At 45.6% G+C, this 24,003-nt stretch overlaps 1 protein-coding gene across 1 annotated transcript; it reads right to left on the bottom strand.

Moving 5' to 3' along the window:
• Nucleotides 1-220: 220 nt before the first annotated feature.
• Nucleotides 221-22,096, bottom strand: bcl9l (bcl9 like). Its single transcript, XM_052078351.1, has 9 exons — nucleotides 21,458-22,096; nucleotides 11,376-11,467; nucleotides 9,626-10,031; nucleotides 7,434-7,556; nucleotides 6,499-6,691; nucleotides 6,334-6,418; nucleotides 3,746-6,092; nucleotides 3,370-3,624; nucleotides 221-2,926 (listed from the first exon to the last, which is right to left on the bottom strand). The coding sequence occupies exons 3-9, from the start codon at nucleotides 9,924-9,926 to the stop codon at nucleotides 1,755-1,757; spliced, it is 4,476 nt and encodes a 1,491-aa protein (XP_051934311.1). The 5' UTR covers nucleotides 9,927-10,031; nucleotides 11,376-11,467; nucleotides 21,458-22,096; the 3' UTR covers nucleotides 221-1,754.
• Nucleotides 22,097-24,003: the final 1,907 nt, after the last annotated feature.

The raw sequence follows: 24,003 nt of genomic DNA, 5'->3' as shown, positions 1-24,003 counted from the left end.
AGTATTAGAAACTCGAGAGTATTAGAAACTCGATCTGATGCAGTGTAATAATCCTATTGTTAAATTAATAGCTCTCTGATAGTGTCACTTAAAATCTGTGTTCTTAGTCTTTTTTTTTTTAATCCAACTCTTGGACTGGATGTCATTTGAATTTGCAGGTTTACATGTTTCAAACTGTTCATTCCTTAGATGTTGGCCAGAAGAGTCTCCACACGAAAGGTTATTAAGGCTTTCATTTATTTGACTGCAACCGTGTCTCATTGTCTGTTTATCAAACAGTAACCTCCATCCCAAGTACAGTAAAACCCACCACAGAGATTCTGACTCTTCCATTTCTTTTAGACTTCCATTAAAACACAGTTATATATAACGAGTGCAAACAATCACAAATTGCATCTTATATACAGCAGGTATATATTATTTCATCTCTCATACACACACACACACACACACACACACACACAACTAACGTGATTTCCGACAAACAAGCACATCTCAGAAATGTACAAACTTTACAGGTTTTTTTCTCCTTTTTTTATATAAGAAATGCTCTTCAAATTTTTATATCGAACCATTTTACAGTGCTCCTAAATATTTCAATGTATAAATCAGTAGCAAAGCATGTTACTGATATCTGTAATTTCTCCTCTCCCAAAAGAAAGACAAGCGAGATTAAAAAAATAAAAAATGCATAGGCACGTTAATCCGTGCAAAATGTGTTCATTTTCAAATGGCAATCGAAAACATCTAAAACAATGATTTTTTTTTAATGTAACACAAAAAAGGGGCAAAAATATATGATTTTTCAAACTGATATGTTAGCGGACGGTTAAATATAGAAAAATGGGAAAACAGGCCACCAGACTGAGTATGATTAACATACGGCATTTGCCACAAGATGAGGCGCACCCAAACGCATTCAATTTTCTCAAAAGCCGACAGTGCAACGCATTGTCTTGCGTTGTATTGTATTCCTTTAGCCTAGCACCACCTAGTGGACGCAATAGCAAAACCGCAGCCACTGTTGCAGTTTCTATTCCATGCGCCTTATAATGCGGTACAGACTATATATGAAAACAGTTTTAAAGTAGGCCATTCGTTGAAGGTGCACCTTATAATCCAAAGCGTTTTATAGTGCAGAAAACACCGTCCTAAATTGGTTTAATTTGCGTGAAATGGAAATGTGGTAACAAGCACGATTTAGAGAAGATACATTGGCTTATTTCTTCACAAGGTGTCCAGACCATTATCACAATATGTTGCCCATGTCATCAGACAATTATGTGATGTATATGTGAAGGCTTAAAAATAGAAATTTGTTATCAAGGAAGTTGGAGCGATATACTTAAGTGAACGACAGAAGAGCAAAGTTTTGCCTGGGATGTTAGTGGAAGTTATGGAGAGCCTTGCAAGTTCATGTACATGCACATTTTCAGAGCATTTTTCCAAAATGAATCCTCAGTTAGCCAATTATTTTTAAAGGTAATGTAAGATGAAACCACAAGTTTTTGGGGATCATGGAATGTCGTATGTTTCCAGTTTAAGCAGTCATTTTTGGCAACTCAAAAACTTTTAGGAGGGAATCAATTACTTGTGTTTTCATTTTTTCTGTTACACTAAAAAAAAACCCTAAAATAATCTGTACTTTTCTTGTTGTTCAATGTTCGACTGCCAATTAAAGCGGAAGGAACGAATGATACATGGATTCCAACGGCAACGTAATTGAGACACTTGTCCAGGCCGCGTTGGGTGGATCAAAAAGGCATGTTGGCCATACCGCCAGGACCGTAACCAATGGGGCTGTCCAGAGACATCCCCCGCTGTCTGAAGGACTGCGGTCCCATCATTCCAGTCTGTGCGTGGGATGGGGCCATCAAGGCACCCTGAGGGGACATTAAAGCACTCTGGGGGCCAAAGGGATCTCCCGGGATGGGCATGTTGCGCTGCTTAGCCTGCATCATCATCGCGTTTTGCCGCGCCATCAAATTGTGCTGGTGCTGTTGAGGTGACATCATTCCTGGGTAGGCACCGGAGGGATGGTGAAGAAAACTGTTGGCCATCATGGCTTGTTGCTGTTGCTGGGAAACCATGCCTGCCCCTCCCAATATGTGTCCCGGGGGGCACATGGGGCCGATGCCTGCGCCGGACACCATTCCCCTGGCGTCCCCTTGGAGGACGGCCATGTTTTGGCTGAGTCCGCCCTGCCCCTGGTGAGGCGTCAGCTGCTGCTCGGCCATCATGTTCTGTAAATTGGCCAAGTGGGGGTTGGATGACGAGATGTGTGGAGGACCAGAGGAAGACAGGTGTTTGAGGAGCTGCTGGGAAGGTGGCGGCTGTGATCCGGTCCCCTGGTTTGGATTCTGGTGCGGTTCGCTCTTCGGGAAATATTGCAGAGTGCTTCTGGGCTTATCAGAGGGAATGATGCGGGACAGGTCGAACTCAGGAATCCCAGAGTGGGTAGGTCGGATGACTTCGCTTAGATCCGGGCCGTCACCCATGGGAAGAGGTGGAAAGGACTCTGAGGGATGAGGGTGGCGTTGGTGGGAGTCTTTAGCAATCAGGTGCAGCTGCTGAGGTGGGAGAATATCCTCGCCGGACTGAGGGAAGTTCTGTGACATTCTGCTGATGGGTGAGCGTATACGGACGTGAGACGGCGGCTGCAAACGGGGAAAAGCCGCCATCTGGTTTTGAGATATCGGTGAAACGTTGCAAGGACCAAGGTCATCACTTCCTCCGACCATCATGGTGGAACTCATAACAGGAAGGCCCAGTGGGTTTGGAGAAGACAGCACAGGTTCTGAGCCATCGTGGGATAGCTGCTGCTGACCTTGACTTGGGATTCCCACGGGGCTTTGAGAGTCACTTTGCGCACCAATGGAACTCTGGGAAACCAGCATCTGGGATGGAGGCGGGTTCCCCATGTTTCCTGTTGGTGAAGCAAAATCAGCATCTTACGATGAGACTGTTCATAGTTGAAAGGGTTAGGATTACCAAACTAACCCTAACCAAGAGTAGTTGGGTAAACTTTAACCAGAAGCCGATTCATATTTTAAAGCAATGGTTTTGGTCCCCATTAACCGCGATAAACGAGAGATTACTGTACTCCTAACCATCCACCCTTACTCCCAAATTTAACCCCTTACAAACTAAACCACAAACCTAACTTTGAATTTCGAACCTTTGCCTGCTACCCCCTAAATCTAAACCAAACCATAAACCCTAAACCCAAATTTTGACCAATATTTGTCTGGAATTTAAGTTCCATTTTGGTGGTCGATTTCCACATTTTGACCACTGAATTTTTCAAGTTCCAAGAGTCAAACCTAGTACTTGAAAATGTAATCTCTCTGTGTTTTTTTGCGTTCATACCTCCCATGCTGACACCGGGCAGAAGAGGTCGGTCGGGCAGCATCTCGTCATCAGAAGTTGCTATTGTCTTGATTGCGTCGTGATAAAGGGGGGTGGAACTGGGCAGGGCATACTTGGACATCTGAGACATGATCAGTGACAAAGGATTCTGTGTTTTGGGGGTGTCAGGCGACGTCGCAAATGTCATACTAGGATTCATCGAGCCTGCTTGGCTACTTGGGGTGGAGTTGGAACTTCTGGGGTGTATTGAACGCCCTACAAAAAAAACATCAAAATAAATGTCACCAAAAGTATCAGGACAAATTACGAATTCAGGTGATGTGTGTGATTTATTTATTGTTTCGTGTGTGGAAAAACATCATGTTTGTGAATGCACCTGTCTCAGAATGACCTCCTCCGTTGCCTGCAGCCCTCAAACCCGTAAGACCACCTGGACTTGAAGGATCCGTTTTCGGAGACATCCACGCGGGAGAGCCGATAGCCATAGCCGGGGACTTAAGTCGTCCAGGTGAGATCGATGGGGAGTGCAACTCAGGATTTGAAGACCCCATTATCTGGGGCGATTTCATGGAAGAAGAGCAAGGTGTCCCTGCACCAGAAGTAGGGGGAAGAGGGGGGTGAGGCCCTGCAGGGGCGATAATTGAGGGTGACTTCTGGCCTGGAGCAGATGGGGAGGGAAGATGAGCTGGTGGCTCTCGAAGAAGGGATGGTGAATTGAGCTGGTGTCGACGCTGGACCGCAGGAGTCGTCAGTGGGTGAACGTTAACCGAAAGGTCGGTAGGATGCCGAGGACCAGGACCCAGTCCTCTGAGCTCTCCGGCGATTGGCATATGACTGAGCCTTGACGTACCTCCCATCGAATTACGAGCCTCCTGCTCAGACCCAAACATCTCGGGACCAGGCTGTTGAGGATATGGCCCTTCACCAGGTCCGCCGGAGAAAGGGCTTGGCGTTGGAAAACGAAAGGGTCCATCAGGTCCTGAAACCATTCCCATATTTCTCCTTTCATTTTGTGACGCTCGTATTCTCGCAATCTCCGCAGGGCTGAAGAACTCACTTAGAGGCCCTGCACTTCCTGGGCCCCTTCTGAGCTTTTGCGACAGAGTCATATGCTGCTGCTGAATATTCATCTGTGGGTTCATGTTTATTGAAAGGTTGCTCCCCAAAGGGGTGTCTATTAAGTCTCTAATCTGAGGCCCTCCTCCAGGGGAGCCCATCATGTCTCGTGAACCAGGAAAGTCCATAGGATCCCCTTGATTGGAAGGTGGACCCCTGCCCATACCTAAATTGGAGATGTCTGGGCCCCCAGGATTTCCCATAATTCTCGATCCCATATTGCCCTGTTGCTGCTGTGCAATAATCCGGTCAAGTTCAAACCTAGGAAGACCCTGCATCTGCCGCTTCTCCGCAAGGCGAAATAATTCCTCACGGGTTAACAATTCTGGGTCATCCTGCAAGTGTTGAGGAGGGTAGCAACCGTGGATTGGACCTCCACCATCCATGTTGCTGGCCATATTATCAAGCCAAATCCCTGGTCTAGTAGCCCTTTGGGGTCCGAGAGCATCGACAGATAACATCCCCCCTGGACTGCCAGGAAACCCCGCTCCACCTGGAGGCCCTCTCTGCATATGTGCTAGGAACTTTGGACGTCCAGGACCTTCTTGGTGCATGCCCGCCATTCGTACATTTCCAGGCAAGCCTCCTCCCATCATATTTCCAGAAGCCCACTGGTGATCTCCAGGCTTGCTATGATACGGGGGAGGGGGTCCCCTCATCATCACGGGACCTCCATGGAAGCCCATTTCAGTCATCATCCTAAAGTGTTGGGGATTTTGCATTTCCTGTTGCCGCCGTTTCTCTTGGTAGTACTCCTCTTGGAGTTTCCGCCATGCGATTTGTTCTTGGGTCAGCCCCTCCGGTCCAAGTAAGGGGCCCATGTCCAAGCCAGGTGAAGAGAGCTGATGATGAGGGTGTTGCAGTAGATTATGGTGAGGGTCCATTTCGGGGCTGTGCGTGGCAGTGCTGAGCGACTGCGTTTGTGACATTATGGACTGCAATGGTTCTTCAAATTTCTTCAAAGAGGCCAACGCTGATAGCGCCATGCTACCGCTGCTGCAATCTCCAGTGTTTGTACCGTTGTCGCCGTCCTCGAGAATAGCGCCTTGATCGCTACGATTGTTGTTCATGACGTTGGAAGCGTTGTTTGTAAGGTTACTGTTGGAACCCCCCGTGTCGCCGTGAGGGCTCCCTCTCGCTCCAGTGCGTAGAAATAGTCTCTCGATGTCCCTCAGAGTCTGCAAAGAACGCTCTCTGTGTTCCAGCTGCTCCTTGGAAAGACCGCCTGCACTCCCAGGGCCGCTTCTATGTCCCGTGACGCTCTGTAAATGCGCAGACAGGATGGAAGGACTCCCCGATGGAGACAGACTAGCAATGGGAAGACCCTCATCATGTGCAGTTCCTGAGACGGGGTCTAAAGGGGTGCCTCTGCCATCTCCCTCTGGTCTATGGGAGAGAATCGAGTTACTAATGGAGAGGCCGCCATGTCTGGTCCGAGGGGAAGCATTGTCAGTGTGGTCCCCTGACGTCGGCGTTTCCGCCGCAAGTGAGGAGACGCCGCCTCCCGCCGAGTTGGGTCGCGGGGTTCCACTTTTGGATACGGGGGTGCCTGCGGTCGGAGAGGCACTGGAGTTCACCTTCTCTGTGTTACTCGCCAGTGGGGGGCCCTATGTCCAACAAAAACAAATAATTTACTGATGATTGTCACCTCAAATACAGGACGTTTTATGAGGTTTTACAAGACTGCGACATCGGCAACTTTCTTTTCAGCATGTGTTGAAAAAGCATTTCATCTGGCCGTGTGTGCGCGAGTGCAAACGTTTAAATACTTTGTCCAACACAGGCATTGTATTTCACATTGTGGTTGAAATTACAACTGTACATCTGATTTATTTGTCGTCGACTGACCTGCTCTAACTTGGTTCGTGGAACATTTTGCTGGTGAAACTGAAGAATGGAATCCATCTTTCCCTTCATTACTGCCTCTGCAGCACTGTTGAAGCAAAATGTTAAAGAATGAACCAGAATTTTCGTGCTTAAAGTTGTCTTTTACGTCTGTGAATGGTGGCTTACCTGTTGGCCATGCTGGTGGTGAAGACATACAACAACTGCTTCGAGGACTGAGGTGCAAGTGGTCCTCGCTTCAGTCCCGGTCCATGTCCAGGTCCAGGTCCAGGTCCACAAGCCATTGCAGGCCCAGACCCAGTGGCCCCCGCAGGCGGATGATCAGGTTGCCCCTGCCTGGGTCCTGGCAGTACTCGCTCCCCTTCAAGGAAAGAAACATTTTGAAGCAATATCCTCAAATTGCAAAATACACTGGCATTGAGCACATGATAGAAACACTAGAGGGAGTTAAACCGCACAAAAAATAAAATCAAGGAGGAGGGCATCCACAAACCAAAAAAAAGAAGAAAAAAAAACGTGTTTCAAAAACAAATTTTGAGGACTTTTTTTCTTTTTTTTTTTTGCATGGGGCTCGGAATGGACTGCACCACTGCAGTCACTAAAACAAGCTAACTAAATTTAAAATGACGCTTCTAAATGATTTTTTTTCATTAAGGGAGTAAAATTCAAAAATACCTAACCCTACGTGAAAAAGGAATTGCCCTCTCAACCACTTCTGTGAAGGCTCACCACCGTTCCCAGTTTTCTCCATTTGTGCTGAATGGCCCCGAGCATGGTTCCCCAGAGTCCAAAAGCCTCGGAAATGGCCTGCCAACCTTTTCCAGACATTGTGATTCTTATGTTCTTGAATTCCTTTGGATTGGCCATGTTTATTTTTTAGCTCTTGTAGCCAACTTCATGTTGTCTGAAAGGTACTAATTCAGGGATTCCTGAAATGAAAACATGAAGCCTTGGTGCTGCCAGTGAAACTGAACTCCGCTCATTCAAAGTTGGATTTGCTTGGTTTGTGACACGTGAGAACTGGCAGAAAAAAAAAACTGAGCTCAGAAAAGGGGGCTAATTTCACAACACTGCAAATGAAATATTGGCGATTTCTGACTCACGTTGCGTCGTCGAGTGCGGCTTGTCTTCGTCGTCCTCCGTGTCAGGTCCGGAGCACCACTCATCTCCACTGTATGGCTGCTTCTTCTCCAGGACGCAACGGCGCTTACTGCGCATCACACCCTCTTCAACATGCAGACAGAAAAAGCTGTGAGAATACTGTCCGCAAACTTTTTCGGTCCGAGGAACTCTGACGGAGAAGACATTTTTCCAAGGACCCCTCAAAATATGCCAGTTAAATGTAACTTCTGTTGACAAAGTGTACCACTTTAAATGCTCAAGGGAATTAAAAAGTTGTCAATTTTTCCGGAAAAAAAAAAGTTAAAACACTTTTTAGGGGGAACCCCTCCCCCCCAATCTTCTGATTTCAGTACAGTATCTCGCAACTGTGGGGCAGAGATTCAAACCACGAGGTTCACAGTATTAAATGTTTGAGAGTTAATGAAACATCACATTGCAATATTACAGTATGAAACCGCAAACAATATTTGTTACCTTCATATTTATGAGTCTTCAAAGGGTGAGGAGCTTTTCTTGCTTTTAGTTTTATCATACTACGCTCACCGTTTACTTAGAATTGTGTGAATTTGAGGATTGTTCAAATGCAGGAGTAATACACACAAAAGACAGCAGAGGGAGCCCTTGCCAATTAAACGCCAGCGATGGCTTGCTGTCCTGCTCATGTTATGTTGCCAAGGGCGACGAGATTCTTTTCGCAATAAAGTCAGTCATTGAGCCAATTTGTTTGCCTTGGTCACTGGCCTTGTCTCGCTTTTTGCAGCATAGTGATGTACAGCTCAGAGGAAAGCAGGCTTGAACCTTCATTTCATTTTGACCATTTTTGATACAGCTACAAAAATCACGGCCGGTGGTCGAGACAATGAAAGAGCAAATACATCGTTGGTATTTTCTTCAATTTGTCATCAATTCATGCTTGAGTTCATGACGCCATAAGCAAGTAATGTCGCGTTTTTTCTTTCTATTGTCATGACTGTACATTTTCATAAAGTACGACATGATAGAGCGTTTTTGGGGGGATTCATTGAAATGCGAAAAGATTTGAGGTGCAAGTGGTTTTCTTGAAGAGCATGGTCCGAGAATGACTTGAGCTCGGGAAACTCCTAACTCAAGAAACCTCTGTATGTGCAAGGTCCCGGCTCACCCGTGACGCGAAAGCGGTACAGAAAATGGATGATCTTATTTGAAACATTTTACTGTTGGACACGAGTTACATGTGACCCCAGCGACAAGTACATGAAACACTCATCTTTTTCAACCGGGAAAACTCACACAGACTCGTGACCTTGTGAGAAAGGACACAACGCCTTTCATGCGAAACACGTCATTGCTGCTATCAGAAGCCTTGGGGGAGTGGAGGGAGGAAATTCTGCCGCTTCGCTGAAAGGTCGGGGCATTTTCTGTGCTATTACGCTTACTTCCTGCCGTGGTGGGGGTGAAGAAGGCATGTCGTCTTACGTTTTTTTTGCTTGATTAAAACGGATAGTGAAGGTAAAAACGGTGACCTTTGGAACTCTTGAGGGGGATTTTTTTTTTCACAATTTCAAAACGGTTCATGTGTTATTGACACTTGACATTTATTTCTCACAACTTGGTGCGAGGGCGGGTATTATGTAAATAAATTTTAATGTGGTGTTCCATGACTCACTCGCGATGTTTAAAATACGTTTAACAATGAAAATAAAACAAACAAAAAAAGAATTAAAAATGATTATAAAAATCACAGAAAGAACGAGATCATCGAGAGGAGCCAGATGAGGTGGCTTGGGCATCTGATTCGGATGCCTCCTGAACGCCTCCCTGGTGAGGTGTTCCAGGCATGACCCACCGGGAGGAAACCCCGAGGAAGACCCAGGACACGCTGGAGAGACTATGTCACCCAGCTGGCCTGGGAACGCCTCGGGATCCCCCGGGAGAGCTGGAAGAATTAGCTAGGGAGAGGGAAGTCTGGGCTTCCCTGCTAAAGCTGTTGCCCCCGCGACCCGGCCCCGGATAAGAGGTAGAAGATGGATGGATGGATGGATGGATTAAAAAATATATTTTTCTTTATAATTACAAAACATTATAAGCCAATGATTTTTAAGGGTAACGTAAAATTACTTGTTTTGGGATCATACTTTGTGGTATATTTTCTGGCATAATTGCAGTACACGCTAATATGATAAATATGCCTCACCTGCTTTGGCATCAGCCTCCAGAGTTTTAAGAGCAGTGTGTCGTGGTTCACCAGAGTCCACAGACGCGCTCCTCTCCCGCTTGCTTTTGGTTTTGAGCATTCCGCCGACGCTGCTCGCCGATTGACCGGTGGTGGCCTTTGGCCCGGGGTTGCTCTTGTTGATGCCATGAGCTCCGGAACTGAGGCGGCTCTTGGGGGCCAGGTGACCAGCGGCTCCCTGCTGCTGCTGCTGCTGCTGCTGAGCCTGCAGGTTTACGGCGGCCATTTGAGATCGTCCGTCACCGGTAACCTTGCTTGCCATGATTGGCTAGCTTATTGTCTATGTGCATTTGATTGGCAGCTGAGTGAGGCTGAGGAGAGGTGTGGAGAAGATGTCAGCCGGAGGTCACATTGCGATCAGGCAACGCTAGTGGAGAAACAACATTTGGAAAAGAAAAAAAAAAGTCATTATTTTAGACTTCAATCATAGCGCGGGTGGGTTCACAGATGAACCTTCACCATCACAAAATCTTGCACAGGCAACATGTGTTTAAGTCGATTTCAACGTTCTTAACCTAAATACAAGCAGGAAGTGAACCCTTCGTGAAATTTTCTTGACGTAAATTATGTGCATGGGATCAATAAAGGTCAGGAAACACTGACTGCACGAGGCTAATGTTCTGCCCTCACTGTTAATACAAAAAAAAGGATATTCCAATCCAGAGCACCCCAACAACAAACGAATTAAGTATTAACCAAATAATTATTTCTATTTCAAAGTTTCACACATTTAATAACAACATGTAATGCATTTGAGGTGAAGGTACTATTTGTGTCTGCTTGGTGTCGCAATCCTTAAGTTCTACACTGTAGTATGTGTGACGTTGAATGTGTGTGGACCCTTTGAGTAACATGGAAGTTAGTGAATGAGAAGCTGGCTGGCTGTTAACTGGCTAAATGTCAGCAAGTTGAAACCATCGGCAGGTCATCGAAGAATGTTTCTGCATGTTTTGCGATTCCAAGAGCACAGGGGTTTTGTGGATTTTCCCTCTATCCTAACCAGCTGATGGAGGGATTAGAACTTGTTATTCCTAGCGGCGATAACCTATATTAAATTCATTCATTCATTCATTCATTCATTCATCTTCCGTACCGCTTGATCCTCACTAGGGTCGCGGGGGGTGCTGGAGCCCATCCCAGCCGTCTCCGGGCAGTAGGCGGGGGACACCCTGAATCGGTTGCCAGCCAATCGCAGGGCACACAGAAACAAACAACCATTCGCACTCACACTCACACCTAGGGACAGTTTAAAGTGTTCAATCAGCCTGCCAAGCATGTTTTTTTTGGAATGTGGGAGGAAACCGGAGCACCCGGAGAAAACCCACGCAGGCCCGGGGAGAACATGCAAACTCCACACAGGGAGGCCGGAGCTGGAATCGAACCCGGTACCTCTGCACTGTGAAGCCGACGTGCTAACCACTGGACTACCGGGCCGCCCCTATATTAAATTAGATAAGCATTTTTACTTCACTGTAGAAACGCAGTTGTGCAACTTCAGCCAGTTGGCTATGTCAATCAGCAGTCACTTGTTGAGGAAACGAATCGGGCCAAAATCAAAACACTGTGAATAATGCGCAACATAAGTACGATTTTTTAAAAAAATGCAACAGCAATGCAGGGACGATTGTACAGCTGATTCCAAGAAAGTGACCTGACAAAAAAAATATCAAAATTGCCATGAAAGAAAAAATAAAAACTCATTATAGCCAACCTGTCAATTATTGTAAACACTCAGGTTGCAGATGAGGCCAGACGTCGCCATTGCTACTCTCCCGCTTCATGCTTCAGTTGCCACACTCAGACCTGGACAGAGGGAGAGAGCACAACGGTGAGTCATTTCGACAATCATTGCCGTGCTTCCCGGCCTGGGTGTCAACATGGACGCCGCGAGGGAGGCAGACAACAAAGAACAGGGATAAAGAGAACAAAGACCCCGCAGTCTTCACTGCGTCTCTTCAATAGCCTGTAGAACTGGTGTGTTTGGAGTTAGATGGATCGGGGGGTCGGGGGTGTTGTAGTTCGCCGCAGTCCAAGTCGCCCGGCAGCATTCTGGGTTCGCACATTCCGCAACACTTTGTGTCACGATACCTGACTCACCCGCCTCACAAAACAAGCATGCCTGACTCATGACGCGTTTTGCTTTGAGCCCATTTGAACACATGACCCACAAGAGGCAAAATGGGAGCGACGCCATTTATTTGCCTCGTTCTGTCACACAGAACCCAGCGAAGGCAGGATACAGTGAACCTATTGGAAAAATCACCAACAGTAAACCCCAATTTATTGTGGGCGACACATTCCAGAGCTGCACATGGTAAAAAACAGTTGAAATGATACATCTCAACCGAGAGACGAAAATCTCCGCATGTAAGGGGGGAGCAGGTTACCGTAAAACTTTGAAGTAGATGTGCTAACCGTGTCGCTGATCCAAAATGGTGCAAATCTTTGAGCACATCCGACTTCATGTCAAGGCTGATTTTCTTCATTGACAAACAAGGTCAACCACAACCACGACCTCCAAACCAGGCACATGAATTTTTACACACTGCAGAGTGGCGTAAAATGAACAACATAAGCCATGAAAACCATTTTTGTAAAGCAATATTTTGACAGACCGGAAAAACAAAAACAAATGGTTCGAAAACAAGTTAACTTATCATTACACTGAGTATAGTTATTGTCATTTGTAGAAGTGGATGTTGGATTAAGTGATTATTTGCAAGTCCTGAAGGCTCATTTCACTTGCGAGTCTTTCGCTGCGTATTACGCAGAGCGGGATTTGTGTCTGAGGATCACCTGTAGGCAGTAGTCCTGTATTTTAAGTAGGATTGCTGACATTGTGTTTTAAATACAACTTTCATCATTCAGACTTTCCCAAGCTCTCCAAAGACTTAAATTTGAAATTAAAAATTATTTCAGACTCTAATGACCAATAAAATATTTTTGTTTAGTCTCACTGTGCCACCCAGTATTAAAACGGCCCCAAAACGGCAACATAATACCACCATTAGTCATTAACTAAGCAACTAAAGTCAAGAGCAGGGACACGCCTTGTACGCCGGGGCCAGGACCTCATCACTCATTAACCTAGCGGGGGTGGTCAGACGTCGCTCCTGTTGACAAATGTGACTCACTGGCTTTGTGCATCGCATGGCCGAAGGTACGAGGGGGGTCAGACTAGTCACACGATGGGCGGCCAACCTTCGAAGTAGACGGCCAAGACGAGATAGGGCCTATCTGGGAGTGAATGCCGACCTGGGTGACAGCAACCAGACGCTCACTTCAAGGAGAGTCTGTCGAGGCCAACGCCATCAACAAGATGACATACGAGCCGCTTCATTGATCCACTTTGGGTCGTAAAAAGGAAAAAAAGGGTGGTGGGTTTTTTTTCTGGCTGCTCTTAAGACAGATAGCCATAGAAGGGGGTCTCGCCGAGATTGTCAAAATTCTGGCTTATAGACAGCTGTTATGGCTAACAGATACCTGCAGGTGGTGGCGTTGCATCACTTTGGATATGAGATTAGCACAGTTTTTGAGTGGACGATAAAGATTAGGGTATGTGATATGTCACAATCATATCTGAGCTTTAAATTGGCCCCGAGGTAAGGTAGTGGGGTGCACAGCAAAGCGAGCTCTTGGGAGCCCTGCAGCAAATTGTGAAAATGGGCCAGGAACTGACACCCACTCAAAAAGGTTGGCAACAGCCAGAAGGTGGCACCAAAGCACTTATTTATATTAGATAAGGCTAAGGCTAAGTATTAAATTCTGATATGATAAATATGATAACCGTGAACTGTAATATTACGGTATCACGGTCTGAATATTCCAACTCTAAAATGGCCTTTTTTGTAAATATTTGGGTGAATAGAAACAGCATTTTCCCCCGATGAACACATTCTATTTTATTGTTAGAATATTTGGTACCTTCTTCTGTTTTAATTCTTCTTGGTACAAAGTACGTCACAGTGTCCCATCACTTGAACTATTTTTAGAACAGACTCATAGGTTTCTCATGTTGTCCTTGGGGCTAACTAGTACCCACTGGTACTTATTTTTATTTTTCACATTAATCAGAGCAAAAATGCATCTGTGTTTACAGTGTGTCTTTCGGTTCTAAAATTCCATTGCACGCCCTCTTGAGTGAGATGATCCAAACTTAGTTTTTTGATCGGTCGCACAGCTGTTGCTTCCATGTACTTAAAACATCTGGGAACAGTTATCACTGGTTTAAAAAAAAAATACGGCATTACTATTTAAGATAATCTAACAATGGAACACGAGTCCTGTCCATGTAAAGAAAAGTTTAATATCCCCGTCAATTGAATCGGATTTCACTTCGCTGCCGGACTTCGGAAATGCACACGCACCAGTCAAGCTAGTTATGCAAAGGCTGTCAAGACTAATCAGATGGACCTGGTGCATGCACACTGTTTGATTGGATGCAAAACGAACATGGGAGGAGAAAAGAAAAAAAACTGTCTCTCAACCATCATGTGAGTGCCAACTGCCGTGAATTAAACAAGCAGATCGTTTTTGCAAGACATAATGCTGCAAAAATGGGAGGATTGTAAAATATAACGGCTGAACTTATGAAATACAACAATGAAGGCAAACAGCAGAGGGCAGACCTCCGCCAAGGCCTTGGAAATCTTCAACGGAAACATACATTGATGACTCATTAATTGTATACAGTAATCCCCCGCAGTCACATTTTACCATCCACGAAATCACCTCTTCACATTTTTTCCCCGGGTGAAAGCCACCCCCAGATATTCGATGAAAGTTACGATGCTTTTAAAAACCCCATCAAATGCCATAGAAAGGCGACCAAAGCTCTTGTCAAATTAGAAAGCATTCCTTCGTTGCGCCTGGGTTATTAGTGGAGGCTATGGAGAGTCTTCGCCAGATGTGCAATTTAAATTTTTATTATTTTTTTCCAAATTTTAACCATTGATAATCATTTGCTTTTAATCATGCACACACATTTTGCCAGTAACTTCACTCATTATTTTGCCAAAGTACTGTTCTGTCGAAGGCTTAAAGCTGAAGATGAATTCATCAGTTTTCAGTTAATTCCGCTCTGTCGTTACTTTCAAGAAATACTGAAGCAAAAAGTATGTTAGAACAGGCAGATGCTGCGGGCCGTGATTCATATTTCTGTCGTCGTCAGCGGCCATTAAGGGACCTCAAAAAAAAAAAAAAGAAGTTGCATTCGTAATGTTATATTTTATGAAATCAATTGACCACTCAATCAATTGGAGGAATGTTTTCCCTGCCAATATCAGAATTGACTTTGTGCTCCAAAAATTCCTTCTGGGTTTGCATCACCAAAAGCGCTGGTGCGTTCCCACTATATTTGGAACACCCAGATATGATTACTCCATGCGGAGACTGTCTGGAACAGTGATGCCCCAGCGCACAGAAACAAATAAACGCACTTGCTGTTGAATGACGCACAAGCGTATTCAGAGACAGTGGAGGTTTTTGTTTTGTTTTTTTTTTCCACGAAAAGAATCAGCCTGTTACCAAACATGGGCTCCGGGGGGGAAAATAACTCAGAGGCCAAAACAACATGCATGACCCTTGACGACATTAAACCACCAAGTGTTGTCGCCCCCCCCCCCCAACTCAGTGGAAACTTTTGAGCCGTACTTAATCTCTGTGATTAATCCCCGTGGTGATGTAAGTGGACAATAAAAGTAGAAAAATGTTGCGGCCACAAAAGATATTGGGCTTTTGATTGATAGTCATATTTTTCAGACAAAAGACGTCCACGCCAAATATTCCTGTCCGCTTAATGATTTTTCCAGTGATTGACACGTAAGCTCTGCTGCATTTCGCTGCTTTGACAGTGAATCAGCAACTAAGTCTGTGCCAACTTTTACTCTCTACAGGGGTGTTCGCGCGGCAAGATTTGCTCCAGTGCTACACCGGCGGCTGCGCCAGTAGAGCGTTCCCACATGCAAATTTGCTCCGGCGTAGGCCCGGAAAACAGCCGGAGCAAATTTGATCCACCTCAGGGAGTGTGGTTTAAAAATTTGCTCCAGAGTATCCGATGTAAAATGGTACGTGTGAACGCTACAATTTGCTCCGGAGCAAATCCTCTTTGCGGGGAGGCGGGGGGGGGGGGGGGGGGGGGTAGCCTCGCTACGCATGAGAAGAGTTGATTACGTAAGGCGAGAATGTCTTGCTTTCGTGCTCTGTCGGACTTCCGTCATGTGTTTGTTTAATAACAAGACACAACACAAGGCTGGTAACAGTAGCAAGCATCTCTTGGGTTATACCATCTCAACTAGAACAGGGGGAGAATAGTCCCCGAACGTCATCTTTCCTTTTGTCGGAGACTGGACTGCCTCGGAGTTGTTTGTGTAGTTTGTTCCTTTGTTGTGTTCCCAACCCCCCCCCCCCCCCCTCGTGCTCTATAAAATATATTTTGTCATTTCCTCTCTTGATTTTTGTGTTTGGCGCATTATTCATTCATTCATCTTCCGTACCGCTTGATCCTCACTAGGGTCGCGGAGGGTGCTGGAGCCCATCCCAGCCGTCTCCGGGCAGTAGGCGGGGGACACCCTGAATCGGTTGCCAGCCAATCGCAGGGCACACATAGACGAACAACCATCTACGCTCACACTCACACCTAGGGACAATTTGGAGTGTTCAATCAGCCTGCCACGCATGTTTTTGGAATGTGGGAGGAAACCGGAGCACCTGGAGAAAACCCACGCAGGCCCGGGGAGAATATGCAAACGCCACACAGGGAGGCTGGAGCTGGAATCGAACCCGGTACCTCTGCACTGTGAAGCCGACGTGCTAACCACTGGACTACCGGGCCGCCTGTTTGGCGCATTACATGTTTGCTTTTCTGAGTGTCATTGAAGTCATCGTTGATTTACGTTTTCGGGGGCTGTCACTCTGGAGCAGAAGGCCCGGAGACCGAGAAGGAGAATAGGACGTGCCTGTACAGTAGTTGCTTGAGTTGTGTTTACGTTTTAAAAAGAACCAAGTGGAGCTGCGCCGACGCTGCGCCGGTGCTAATACGCTCAGGGGCTTTGTACATGTGAACGCTCCACAAAATTTGCACCGGTGTAAAATATATCGCAACAAAATACATCGGTGCAGCGCCGGAGCAAATGTGTGCCGTGTGAACACCCCTTTGGAGAAGAAGCCAAAAAGATGTCAGCAAGAGGGAGCCACTAAGACAACAGGTTACATTGGGAAGTCAAAAAGATAATTGGAAAGCAGAGCGGCAATATCTTGAGCGTCTTTTGTCAAGCTAATGTATTTATTCAGTCGTCGTGTCGTTGCGCAACGTTTAAGACCGTGAGGAATTAATGTCTCAGGCAAGTTGCGACCTGCCGACAGGAAAGCGAAGGGAGCGGTATGTGTACGCTCGCTTAACGCTCCTGCTTTTGAGGAGGAACGATAATGTCGTAACGTGAAAGGACGTCGCAGGTCTGCGGCATCAAGCCAAACACAGCCATCCGCCAATCGCATACCCTGCACCTACTTGGCCGGGCCTCCCTTTTTTTGTGTTACCACGGCAACCAGCATACAAAGCCATTAACGTGAAAGCTAGTTGCCCACCTTGTTCACGCCGTCGCCGCGCGGTGCACTTTACCCCCGACAAAAGCGCAGGACGGCGGCTTCGCAGATGAAAGCGCCAGGCCGAGTAATTTGCCGAGGATGGAACTGATAAAGCGGAACGCTGTGTCATTGGGACAATATTTGTGCTCATGGCCCGTGACCCGAGGTAACCTCTCGCAACGTCCTCCGACACGCTCCGCATACGCCAGGCAGCGGCAAAACACACATTATGTCGGGAGACGACAACAAACACGTGTAACGAGAAGGGAGATGATGAGGACTCAAGTGTGGGGGGGGGACACCTCCTGGGCGACAAAACAATCAAAGGCGAGAGGGAGCTGTCCCTCTTTCACACAAGAGATCATTCAAAACTGTTGCATCAGAGCTGTAACAGAAGATACAACCGTAACATGTTAGACGGAACTCACTCTCATCTAGTTGGCAGCCCTCAATTAGATCAAGTGAAGGGATGGCGAAGCAATATGGCTGATAATTCAGATCATGGTATAGATTGAATCCACTCTCCCCATTCACAGTGGGGCCGGACGATTATGGGAGGGGGGAAAAAAATCTATTTTTTTTATTCATTAAACAATGAGTCATTAATAGTAAAAAATAGGACTTAGGTTTTTACTTTATGAGGGCTTTGACGCCATCTTGTGACATTTTGGCACATAAAACCAGCAAATAGGTGAGTTTTTCATGAAATAACTGAGGTTTATCACCGATCCTCTTTAGGATAAGCAGTGTTGAAAATGGATGGATGGTTGGTTTAAGTTTCGCAGAGAAAGAGCAGTAAACACACAGTGATTTTCTCATTATCACGTGTGGGGGGGTCTCCCAAACTGGTTACGCGTGTCCGTGGCGAAAGCCGAGCCTCTGTTCCGAAACGAGGAAGTAGCGGTTGATTTTTGCACGGCGGGTCATCGGTCACATCCTTTGTAAGGCATGCTTGGAAGTCTGCCAATTAGAGCAAGGGAATTTTGAAAATGCAGCCTCATCACCGACAGCGAGAGGGCTGATGGGAAGAAAACAAATCTCTCAGCTTCACAAACACGGTCATGATGTTATTTTTTACTTTTTTGTCTGCTTTCAGGATGAACACCGCTCACTCCCATCGCCACCACTAATTTGATGAGCTCGCAGCCGGCCGTCTGCTTCCACAGCTGGAGAATTTCATTTCCGTTCGGCGGTCTGCGTCGTGTGACACCATAGAGCAGATGGTCACACCGCAGCGTCGGCACAACAACAACGGCGAGACGGCGCAACTTCGGACCAGAGGAGGGATGCGGGGGGGGGGGGGGCATGCACGCTAACATACCTGCCGGTGTCACCTGAGGCCATTTAAGTTGTCGTGCTGGTTGCACACAGGAGTGACACGGCATGGGAACACTTAAACATTGTTTACTTTGGGATGTCGAAACCTTTTCCAGAGCGATACACACGGAAAAATAGAAGATCACATTGTGTTCATGCTTAAACCAATTTGATATGCTCTAGGTTAAATGTATACTAACACGTTAAGCACATTAAAATAAATTACTTTTTTTTGCATAATTTCCCCACGTTGATGTTGAAGATCACACAAATGTAAATATCCAACAAAGATAACCCAGGTAAACATAAAATGCAGATTTTAAATGATTTTATTAATGAATGACAACAAAAAAGACCTACTCATAGCTACCGGACCATGTGTGTGAAGCATTATTTGCCCCATAAACCTAAGAACTGGTTTTGTGCATGAACTGTTCTCTGCCATAGTGCTGCTTATTGAGAAGTGAGTTGAATTTGGTTCGCTGCCAATTATAAATTCGGACCGGCCAGCTCGAGTCTGTAAGGTAGGCGATGGCCTGACAATCGTGGCCCATACTGGCCCAGAGGCATCGGGTCACTGTTAATATGAGAACCTGTTCAAACTTTTATGATGGAGATTATTTCTCGTATGTACTGTGGACCAAAAATGTGTGTGTGTGTTTTTTTAAACCTTTCATTTGCAATCAAAAGTGAAAGTGGGCATTGTGGACAACCCTCATATTAGACATGGTGGTCCTTGCATTGAGGCCTGTAAGTGTTCAGTACAGAATTGTTTTTCCCATCTACGGATGGGATTTAATTTCATCATGAATTAACTGACTGTATGTCACAAGCATTTCCTTTCAAAATCAATTGTAGACAGAAGATATAGGAAGTCGAGTCCCCTCCCCCCGCCAACACTCATGTGACCTCACTTGCATTTTTCACATGCACCGCCTGCCGTTTATACAACTGCAACCAAACAAGGTCAAATCAGATGGACTAATGTCAAATATTTTGCTACTTAAAAATATTCTGTGGCTTGATTTACACTGCATGGCTCAAATTGAACAATTCTGACATGAGAAGTGAACCTTTGCGAGTCACTGACGCCGCCACAAAAAAATTGCAGACCCCAACAAATTTCAAATCTTTGACATTTCAAATGTGCCCCAATATGTTTCGAAAATAGAATTTACGACATGAATTAAATGGTTTACAGATGATGTTAAGTGAAATTAATCCACTAGAAGCAAAATCACCTCATTGTGTTTTTTCTCTAGGGAAATTATCCATAGCACTACTTATTTCTAACTGAAACTCCTCAACTCACTTTCAACAACAGAAAGCAACAATCAGGTGAGTGTCATTAAATAAGAGAAAATCGGTTTAATTTTTTTTTTAATCTATGAATTTGCGAATGCCAAACAACGAATATGTGAGGCTTGACTTGATTAGCAATGTGACTGTCGTCAACCAACCAGATTTCAAATTTATCGTCAAGGTCAGAGTGCTGGCCCTCAACGACATCAGCACTCTGTCAACCTCTGATTGGTTGATCAAAGCAATCTTGTTACAGCCAACCTCAAATCGCAATAAACATCTGTCATCATCTGCATAAATGAATACATTAACCAAGCATAATAATAAGAATCTCTGGTGTACTGTATATAATGCATTTTATTTACATTTATTTACAATTTTTACATGAACGTTTCATACCAGTACAAGTATTAATTTATTAAGTATAGCACACTCACTCACTCAATGTCATTTTTTTCTGTCTTAGGTATTGGCGGCTGGTTACCAGTAAAGGACACCTTAAATTAAAGCCGTGAGAGCCAGATACCGTGTATTGCTACTCACCATCCCTAATATTTTTTTTTGTTTTATTCCGGTATTAAATATGTATTGATTCTGAACTGATCTGGGGCCAAGGGACACTTAGGTGCTGTTATACTCCGTTTTTGTTGATGGTTTTTATAATTGCAACATGATTGTGGTGGTATTAAGATGTGGATCAAGTCGGGTAAATCCCCACTGAAGGCCAAGTAGCAAATGCACCACCCACCTCTGGGCTGTGCAAGACAATTCGGATCAAGTTGCAAACTCTGTTAGTGGGCTAAATATAGCTAGCCGGGATATGGGAGCTACAACACGCAGTCTGTGTTCGTGTGCGTAGTGTGCACTTAAAGCCGTTGCTGCTGCAGCAGCGTTATGGCAACCATACATGCAACAGGCTGTTGCTGGCTTGTTGTCATTGTCGACTAAGTACGCACACATTCGCATGGCGGGTAAGACCAGCCAAGAACCGGACGAGCAAACACGCCACACCGGTTCTTACTCGCCAAGCTGCGTGGAATATTTTGTACAAGACACGAATTCTTTGCGCCATCAAAAAGTGAAATATAATAAAATGTCACAAGATGTAACGGTGTGAAAGATATTATGCCAGATCAACGTATGCCCACACCGGCTGTGAGTGAAGTGTCAGCCGCCTGTCACCTCACACGGCTCGGCGGAGCTTCACCTCCGCTTCCGCCGGCTCCCCAATTAGCCACCGACAGGAGACTACGAAACAGGGTTTATGCAGCACGGCGTGGTTAATGGCATGCGTCGAGCCAGGTATGGAAATCGGCCGAGTGTCTCTTCCGTGCCCCGAGGGGGGTGTGTGTGGCTTTTTTTCGAGGGACGTTGGCTGGTGGCATGGAAGCCCACTCCGGCGAGCTGGATGCGTCAGATGCTAACTTGGCTAGCATGCTAATTGACGTCTGCACTCGCGACACTAAACTTTTTTTCTTAACCACCAGCAAACATTTAATTAAATATAACCCAAACCAGCAAAGTTTTCACCAATAAAGACAGGTGTGTATGTGTGCAACAGTTAGTGGTAAAACATGCGACGTACTCTACCCCATTTGGCTGATGTGTGACACCCGAGGAGGAGGAGGAGGCCGACGTCAGGGGCCGACATTCCCCGGGGGTGGAAGCCGCCGACAGCGCTCGCTGAGCCGGCCCGCGTCACAGCCACAGCCGCTTCCCAGCTAGCTGGAGTCGAGAGAGGCTGGGGATAGGGAGGGGTGATGAGGAGGGGGGGAACACTGGAGTCTCGCCCAACACGGAGCCTTCAGCTAGCAAAGCGCGGCTTGGCACGTCTGGCTGGAAGTTTGGGCAGAAATCCGGAGACGCGTCGCTTCGCCGCGGTTCATGACTTCGAGCTGACAATCATGCGAGTGTCCACACGGGGATCCGTAAGTCACTGACGAGTGACACGGTGTGGACTTCCAACAGTGACACTCTCTGGACACTTCATTAGGTACAACCATCCATCGCACTGTTAAAAATTAAATACATACAAAACAAAAAAGAAAAACTGAAAAAAGACAGTCTTTTGCTATCTCGAACCAAGGCACATATGGAATATCTCGACGCACGTCACCAAATAAAAATTTCAGACGAAAATCAATATGCTGAAAAAAAATCCCTCCTCAACGTCTTCATGAATGTACTTAAGTGTGTGTAATGCGGGTGTGTTTAGTTGATCAAGTTCATTATTTTGCTGCATGTGAGGCAACGGGTGGGTGTACTGTACCTCTTACAGGTTAATTGTACCTCCTGCCATCTAGTGGAAGAGCATTTCATTGTTCTCTTTGTCACCATACGTCACTGGCATAGATATATCAACAAGTATTTGAAGTCAATCATGTGAAAATATGCAAGCTAAATAGGATAAGTGGTGTTGAAAATACGTGTGTGTGTGTATGTGTGTGTGTGTGCTATAAATAAAATAGCCAATTAAATTAAATGTTCTGGAAAATCATCCATGCTTATTTTTACTTTGTATTATTTATATTTTGTGGAATCGATCAATTATTTTATAAAATTAATTAATACTTGGAAATACAAAAACACATTTTAATTAATCCATTTAGGGTGGGGGAAAATATTTCAAAATATTATTACACCCGGGCAGCCCGGTAGTCCAGTGGTTAGCACGTCGGCTTCACAGTGCAGAGGTACCGGGTTCGATTCCAGCTCCGGCCTCCCTGTGTGGAGTTTGCATGTTCTCCCCGGGCCTGGGTGGGTTTTCTCCGGGTGCTCCGGTTTCCTCCCACATTCCAAAAACATGCGTAGCAGGCTGATTGAACACTCTAAATTGTCCCTAGGTGCGAGTGTGAGTGGTTGTTCGTTTCTGTGTGCCCTGCGATTGGCTGGCAACTGATTCAGGGTGTCCCCCGCCTACTGCCCGAAGACAGCAGGGATAGGCTCCAGCACCCCCGCGACCCTCGTGAGGATCAAGCGGCTCGGAAGATGAATGAATGAATGAATGAATGAATTATTACACCCCACTGGCAGCTCCAGGCTTCCATAATGGCGCAAGACTGTTGAGGACAATATCATGAAAAATATGCGGTCAAGAGTAAACATGTGGTCTTCTGCCTGGAACAGATTCATTGCATTTCTATTCATTCAATTGTGTCTGATGCCATAGATGCCAGAGGGAGGATGAAGATGGCCCGCAGGCAGATTTGTTTGTCATCATAAACATGTCATCAACTTTATGCGCATCCATCACTTTTCCCGCCAGTATGCGGTGAGCACCAATTAGAGTCGGGGGATGAGAAGAGGTTGGCGCGCCGCTATTTCTTGTCTTTTTTTTTTTAGGAGGGGGGATTGGTAAAATGAAAAGAATGGTGGAAGGTCAAAAGAATGCACGGTGGCAGAGGATGGGAGAGTGAAGTCATGTTGTCATGGAAACTGGCACGGATGTGAAGAGACAAACAAGAATGTCAGTGAGGCTTGCTGCGGGAAATAAACGCAGAGGTGCGTCCGTTAGGGCGGAAGTCCATTTAAATGGCATGCGCTGTGTAGACTAAAGTATCTGAACTTGATCCTTTAATTATTTCATCAATAACTTTTTAATCAACAACGCTTCATTTTAATGTCGTTTTTAGTAGAGATTGTATTAGTTTGACTTTATTTTTTTTTAATTAAATATACCGACGACCAAAATGCAAATCCTCCTATCTGATTGAGGTGTCAAATCCAGGTCCAGAAAGCCACAGGTTGTCTAATAAGGACGCTTTCAATTCCAAGGGATGCTTTTAAAACCTCAAAGAGTGAGTTTTAATGTATATTAAAGTACGTTAAAAGGTTTGTGTGGGCATACTTTCAGTTCGTAAGAATGCTGAAGTGTCCTAGTGAGAAATTGGCTACAGATGATAAGGACGATGATGATGGAGATGAAGAAGCTGATGGGTTTCCATGGTGACACGCTCTGCCCTTCTGTTTGCCTTTGTGTGCGGAGTCACTTTACCTTCAGTAAAGTCTGCTGATTTTCTCTGTGTACTGCTTAATTTCATCTTGCCATTTCCCCACAATTTCAAATGACAATTTATATTCTTGCGACGTATTTGAATACGCTGACTGTCTCATGTCTCCAAAAAATACAGACATAA

Source organism: Hippocampus zosterae, chromosome 10 (genome assembly GCF_025434085.1).
Source record: "Hippocampus zosterae strain Florida chromosome 10, ASM2543408v3, whole genome shotgun sequence".
In the NCBI taxonomy this organism is placed as follows: Eukaryota; Metazoa; Chordata; class Actinopteri; order Syngnathiformes; family Syngnathidae; genus Hippocampus; species Hippocampus zosterae.
The sequence above is the reverse complement of the archived record's forward strand: the minus strand, read 5'-3'. Positions and strand labels throughout refer to the sequence as shown.